Here is a 6,832-nt window from a genome sequence, read left to right as displayed (position 1 = left end):
ATGGTTCTGTGGACTCTACAGAACCAGTAAGGTGTTGTTAGATGGTTCTGTAGACTCTACAGTACCAGTAAGGTGTTGTTAGATGGTTCTGTAGACTCTACAGAACCAGTAAGGTGTTGTTAGATGGTTCTGTAGACTCTACAGAACCAGTAAGGTGTTGTTAGATGGTTCTGTGGACTCTACAGTACCAGTAAGGTGTTGTTAGATGGTTCTGTGGACTCTACAGAACCAGTAAGGTGTTGTTAGATGGTTCTGTAGACTCTACAGTACCAGTAAGGTGTTGTTAGATGGTTCTGTAGACTCTACAGAACCAGTAAGGTGTTGTTAGATGGTTCTGTAGACTCTACAGTACCAGTAAGGTGTTGTTAGATGGTTCTGTAGACTCTACAGAACCAGTAAGGTGTTGTTAGATGGTTCTGTAGACTCTACAGTACCAGTAAGATGTTGTTAGATGGTTCTGTGGACTCTGTGGACTCTACAGTACCAGTAAGGTGTTGTTAGATGGTACTGTGGACTCTGTGGACTCTACAGTACCAGTAAGGTGTTGTTAGATGGTACTGTGGACTCTGTGGACTCTACAGTACCAGTAAGGTGTTGTTAGATGGTACTGTGGACTCTGTGGACTCTACAGTACCAGTAAGATGTTGTTAGATGGTTCTGTGGACTCTGTGGACTCTACAGTACCAGTAAGGTGTTGTTAGATGGTACTGTGGACTCTGTGGACTCTACAGTACCAGTAAGGTGTTGTTAGATGGTACTGTGGACTCTACAATACCAGTAAGGTGTTGTTAGATGGTACTGTAGACTCTGTGGACTCTACAGTACCAGTTAGATGGTTCTGGAGACTCTACAGTACCATCTAACAACAGCAGAGCCGACCACAAAGTCACTGAATGCTTCTTGTTTATTATATTTGAGTAAACAGCAGAAATAAGGTTGTGGATATCCATAATTTGTCATATAGGGTATTTATTGAACCATTAAAACAGACATAACAAACATTTCTCATTTTATAGGCAAAACACTGACTAGCTTCATTAAATAAATATGATCATCTAAGTCACAAGTAAATCCGCCTCCTGCTGGGTCCGTTGGCCTGAGAGAGATTTAGGATTTGGGTTCAACGTCGTCAGTGTCCAAACATCAAAACATGTGCAGCATTTCTTTACACCTGGCTCATGCCATAAAATCCTTGCATTTAGAAATCATATTCTGAGATAATCATCACATTTTTCATGCAATTGAGAGGTATGCAGCCCCCCCCATCCTCCTGTCTGTAAATACTGTTAACAGGTCAGCAGACGGGTCCACAGCTCCGGTCCTCCAGATAGACAACATGTGGATCCGTCTCATTACAGTAAGAGATTAACTTATTTAACATTCAATCTCTGCTGTAATTCAATCATCATCGTATGCATACAAATGTTCAAATACAGTAATCATTGTTATTGTTACAGACTGCTTCGTCAGAGGTCAACCCCCCCGTCCTTCATTCATTCATTGCAGGTGCTTCTGAGAGATGCGACCCCCCAGTACGTCCTGGATCTACCCGGGGGTTCCTCCCAGGCAGCTGTGGTCGGTGCACCTTCGAAGTCAAAGTGTACTCAGGTTGTATCCGTACCAGGTGTCCAATCCACCTGTACTAGCTCTTCTTATTGAGTTGGGGGGGGGGGGCAGTGTTTCTATGCCAAGTTCTTCCCGATACACTGAACCTGAATATGAGGTTGACCTCACTTTGGCTCTTCTAAAGTCACTGATTCTCTAATTAAATACACAGATCAAAGATCTTCATGATGTTTAAATCCATCAGGTTGATGGATCAGTGAGGACGGGAGCTGTAGAGCATCCGTTCATTCATTCATGTCTTCAAGGCATGCTGAGGTGTGCAGCGAGAAGCCTCTTCAGCTCTCCATCATAGTGTCTCTCTGAGCCACAGGAGAATAGTAGGTAAGTCGGGTCGTTCTGACACATTCTCTAGAAAACGTTTGGCAGTGGGTTGGGTTCAGAAGTTTCACCTGGAACACGTCTTCAGAGAAAGCAGGTGTCGTTCTCAGAAGGAAGGGCACTGTGGATCTTTGAAGGGAAATAGTCCCTGGCAATGAGAGGAAAACTGAATGAATGGTTTCTCCCTGCTTCCTGCTTCCTGCTCACTCGTTGGTTTCTCCCTGCTTCCTGCTCACTCGCTGCTCATCCATTAATTGTAGTGTAAGAAAGTGGAAATCAGGGAAGAGTGGCTGGTGAGGTGGAGTAGATAATAATATTGATCTCAGAAACAGTGTAGATATACTGTAGAGAGTGTGGAAGTGTTAGCGGAGGATCCACAGGAGGCCGTGCAGCCTTCTCTTTTATTTATTTATTTATTTTATTCTTTATTTTATTCTTTATTTAAAGGGACTGTTTGTAAGAATCATGTCTTGTTAACAGCTTCACCTGTGTCCGTTAAGTCAACTAAAGTCAGCGTCCTGTTGCTGGCGCTTGTGCTCGCTCTACATAGACATGAAGGAGCATCACTCAACACAGTGAGGAGACACACGTCAGCTAAAAGCACAATATCACTCTATATTTCAGCTGCTTGGCAGTAATGTTAGCTGACCAGACCAAGGTCTCTCCATGAATCAATGCTGATCCTAGTGTTGGCTTCTCCCGCCTCGGCCTCCCGACCGCGGCCGGAGGGAACGGGGGAGACGCAGGAGTTTTGGTCGGAGATGATAACGTTTCTCTCTGCGGAGCCCCGTCACTTCACAAGACACGGGAAACCTCTGTTGGTCTGGAGGAGCTGCAGCAGTTATTTCTGCACAAACGTCCACTGAACATTCACTAGATATTCTCAGAGCTAAACTAACTCTTCTGCAGTGTGGAGTGGGCAGCATGCACGTGAGAGGTGGAGAGAGAGAGAGAGAAGGAGCGTGGTGTGTGAGTGAAGGCGAGCAGAGGAGCAGAGGAGCAGAGTACAGCAGAGACTCCGGTCCTGGAGACCAAAGCTACGGTCTCCCTCGCGTCCTCCGACCGCGGCCAACACTGTTTAACAGACGGGCTTCACTAGAGACAACCAAGAGGTTTTGGTGCTTCACTGTAGTTTGTGTTGGAGTCTGAGTCTGAACAGCGGAGACACACGCGAGACCATGAGACACCGACCAGCAATGATTTATACCTGGAAGAAGTTACAAACAGTCCCTTTAAGATTAACGTCAACAGATTTATAATTGAGCTGGAAGGGTGACGTGTTGATGGCTTTGGCAAACTGTGGAAGCAAAAGCTGTGCACGGATCAAGAGTGCACAGGGGGGGGGGGGTCTATGTCAAGATGCGTGCCACCTGGGACTGAATCTCCCCATCAGGGTGTGAAAGCAGCTGGACTAGTCTGCTGTGGAGCTCGGAAGACTCGTCTAACATGACCCGGAAGAGGCAATCCTGCTTCCGCCTCAGTTCATTAGCCACCTGTGCAGACGGCCTCCAGGCCTTTAGGTTCCCCGCAAAGGTCAGCAGACGCAAAAGCACCGAGGGGGCTGTTCGTACGTCAAACAACAGCACAACAGAAGCTGGTGCCTACGGAAAAAAGCAGAGAAGACCAAATGTCAAAATGAGGATTTAGAATGAAACTCGGACCCCCGTCTCAACAGACATTAATTATGTTGCACTTCTGTTTGTTTTGATGACATCTTATCGTAGAACGATGCTAACTATCTTTCATATTCCCTTTATTCTTACCTGAGCTTGAACAATATCATCCATCATATCTGGATTGGATGACAAATTCACGAGGATTTTCAAAGCCTGAACCTGAAAGGCAAATATTAGAAGTGCTTCATTCATTCATGTTGCATTCACAGCCCTACCGGCCTCGGAGCTACAACTTTTCCAACATTTCAAAATGGTATCAAAATGTTAAGATCACCCAGGTGTAAAAAAGATACCAACCTGTAACGCTTCAAAGCTCACGACGAGTAGAGAGAGTAAAAGTGTGATTGACTCCTTCAGCAGGTGTTGATGTTTATCGGTGACCGAGAGGTTCGTCAGCAGCCTGAGAGCACCGAGCTGAAGGTCAGAGTTCACCGGGGACATCTCAATCAGCTCCAGCACTTGTGGCACATAAACCTAGAAAAGGCATTGATGTGAATATATAAACAAAAAGATCTCATATTCAGCAGCAGATTGCATCACATTCGCTGCACAGGAGATGGAAAAGTACCTTTATTTGTTCCTGGTTCTGGATGTTCATACACAGATTATTTAGAGCATTCAGAGTCTGCACTCTGACCTCTGCTGCCGGGTCAGAGAGGAAACCAGCGATGAGATGAATCCCTTCAAATTCCCTTATTAGATTCTGGAGGATCAGTTAGAGAACAAAAAGAGAAACTATAACACATGGCTGAAAGATTCATGTACATCAGCTACATAACTTTATAATTAGATAACATATTAATTTACATAAAGCAACCAGAGCTAACCTCCCTTGCAGAAGGTTTTTGAGTTAAGTATACATTTACTATACCTGATTCACAGTAAAGGCAGCAGAGTTTCCTAACGTGAGTAGGATCCTACATCTGTCAGGTGGATTATTGCTGCTCTGCAGACATGACAGCAGCATCTTCAAGTGCTGTGGATCCAGGTTGCCAGGGGACTGGTGGATGATGTCACCTATGGAGCAAAATAATAAACCATTTAACCAACATGTATTGATATTAAATAAGTGTTTGCACTGGAGGAGACTGAGTAGTCCGACCAGCCAGATGTAGTTATTGTCATTACAGTCAAAAGCTCTCCAGATTGTAAATTTCCCCACTGCGGGACTAATAAAGGAATATCTTATCTTATCTTAGATGACTTTAAAGGTCCCACATCGTGCTCATCTTCAGGTTCATACTTGTATTTAGTGTTTCTACTAGAACATGTTTACATGCTGTCATGTTAAAAAAAAAAACGTTATTTTCCTCATTCTGTCTATCTGAATATACCTGTACCTATACCTCTGTCTGAAACGCTCCGTTTTAGTGCATTTCAATGGAATTGCAACGGAATTGCGTCGCTAGGCAACAGTTTGGGTCCATGTTTACTTCCTGTCAGCTGATGTTATTTACATCCACTGCAACAGGAAATAAACTGGGACACATTTAGAATGTTTATGTTTAAAACCGTGTAATGGTCTAAATATTGTATATTTGTGACATCACAAATGGACAGAAATCCTGACGGCTTGTTTCAAACGCACAATTTCTGAATACGGGCTGTGTGTGTTTCTAAGTATATTGAGCGTTTTGATAGTTTAACAGTATTTATATAAAGCACTTAAACCTGCTTTATAATATAAAAGACATGAAAATCTCACTTTTTATAATATGGGACCTTTAATCAATGTCTTTACATCAAAGATGTGACTATATTATGGGATTGACTATAGGTGTTTTTACACGTTGAGAAGTCATCTTGAGATATTCACCTTGCTGGATCACACAGGTTTAGATGTAGTTACTGTGACGGTGGTTCTTCTTACCTGATGCAACATCCACAGGTCGGGGACAGACCACATCCAGTCCAGACACTCTGGCCAGCAGGCTGCCCGGCTGTAGGGTCCCTTCACCGGGCTGACTGCTCCTGACACCGGGACCTTCACTGGGCTGGTTGCTCCTGACACCGGGACCTTCACCGGCAGCACTCTTCTTGTTCCTCCTGAAGCCCCCACCGCTGAGGAGCTTGTATAACCCGTATGAAGCTCCAGCTCCGGCAACTATTCCAAGCAACGCCTTCATGTTGCCGAGCCGGGGAGTGATACTGCCATCACCCATTCTGTTACTGCTGCTCCTGTTGCTGCTCCTGTTGCTGCTCCTGTTGCTGCTCCTGCTGCTTCTTCTGTTGCTCCTGCTGCTGCTGCTGCTTCTTCTGTTGCTGCTGCTGCTGCTGCTGCTTCTTCTGTTGCTGCTGCTGCTGCCGCTTCTTCTGTTGCTGTCGCTGCTTCTTCTGTTGCTGGTGCTGGTTCTTCTGTTGCTGCTGCTGCTGCTTCTTCTGTTGCTGCTCCTCTCTGTTGCTGTTGTTGCTGCTGCTGTTACTGCTGTTGCTGCTGTTGCTGCTGCTTCTTCTGTTGTTGCTGCTGCTGCTGCTTCTTCTGTTGCTGCCGCTTCTTCTGTTGCTGCTGCTGGTTCTTCTGTTGCTGTTGCTGGTTCTTCTGTTGCTGCTGCTTCTTCTGTTGCTGCTGTTGCTGCTCCTCTCTGTTGCTGTTGCTGCTGCTTCTTCTGTTGTTGCTTCTTCTGCTGTTGCTGCTGCTTCTTCTGTTGTTGCTGCTGCTCCTCTCTGCTGCTGCTCCACTCTTTTACTGCTGTTGCTCCACTCTTTTACTGCTGTTGCTGTTGCTCCACTCTTTTACTGCTGTTGCTGTTGCTGCTGCTGTTGCTGCTGCTCCACTCTTTTACTGCTGTTGCTGTTGCTCCACTCTTTTACTGCTGCTGCTGCTGCTGTTGCTGCTGCTGCTGTTGCTGCTGTTGCTGCTGCTGTTGCTGTTGCTGCTGTTGCTGCTGCTGCTTTTGCTGCTGCTGCTTTTGCTGCTGCTCCTCGTTAGCTAACTGAGCTCTGTTAGCCAGCTAGCTGACTTTAAGCTGCAGATGAAGCGTGGGGAGTTAAATCTGTTGACTCACCAGATAACTAGTGAATCTGTCTCACCAGCTGGTCTCCTCAGGTGTCTGTCAGCTGCAGACCATCAGGACCTCAGAACCCTCCAGATCCAGACTGTTAACAGACTCATGGTTCTGATAAACTGCTCCAGTTGTCAACAAGGTTCGGATCCGTTGTTCAGCCAGCGGGGGTTGCCAGGTCGGACGGATCTGTCGCCTCCCGTCCTCCTG

The 6,832-nt window shown here is 45.8% G+C and overlaps 1 protein-coding gene across 1 annotated transcript; it reads right to left on the bottom strand.

Annotated features, from left to right (window-relative positions):
* Positions 1 to 3,060: 3,060 nt before the first annotated feature.
* On the bottom strand, positions 3,061 to 5,973 carry armc10 (armadillo repeat containing 10). The gene is made up of 6 exons (XM_037767269.1): positions 5,491 to 5,973; positions 4,492 to 4,637; positions 4,189 to 4,323; positions 3,918 to 4,094; positions 3,708 to 3,779; positions 3,061 to 3,545 (listed from the first exon to the last, which is right to left on the bottom strand). Exons 1-6 carry the CDS (start codon positions 5,780 to 5,782, stop codon positions 3,294 to 3,296), a joined length of 1,074 nt encoding a protein of 357 aa, XP_037623197.1. The 5' UTR covers positions 5,783 to 5,973; the 3' UTR covers positions 3,061 to 3,293.
* Between the last annotated feature and the right edge of the window lie 859 nt (positions 5,974 to 6,832).

Source organism: Sebastes umbrosus, chromosome 4 (assembly GCF_015220745.1).
Source record: "Sebastes umbrosus isolate fSebUmb1 chromosome 4, fSebUmb1.pri, whole genome shotgun sequence".
NCBI lineage: Eukaryota > Metazoa > Chordata > Actinopteri > Perciformes > Sebastidae > Sebastes > Sebastes umbrosus.
The sequence above is the reverse complement of the archived record's forward strand: the minus strand, read 5'-3'. Positions and strand labels throughout refer to the sequence as shown.

Bases quoted from the DNA above. Each gene is read 5' to 3' on its own strand.
- armc10 (XM_037767269.1), bottom strand. From the start codon at position 5,782: ATGGGTGATGGCAGTATCACTCCCCGGCTCGGCAACATGAAGGCGTTG. The intron at 4,638-5,490 runs GTAAGAAGAACC...TTTGCTCCATAG, and splicing joins ACCTGTGGATGTTGCATCAG to GTGACATCATCCACCAGTCC. The intron at 4,095-4,188 runs GTACTTTTCCAT...TGCCTTTTCTAG, and splicing joins AGAACCAGGAACAAATAAAG to GTTTATGTGCCACAAGTGCT.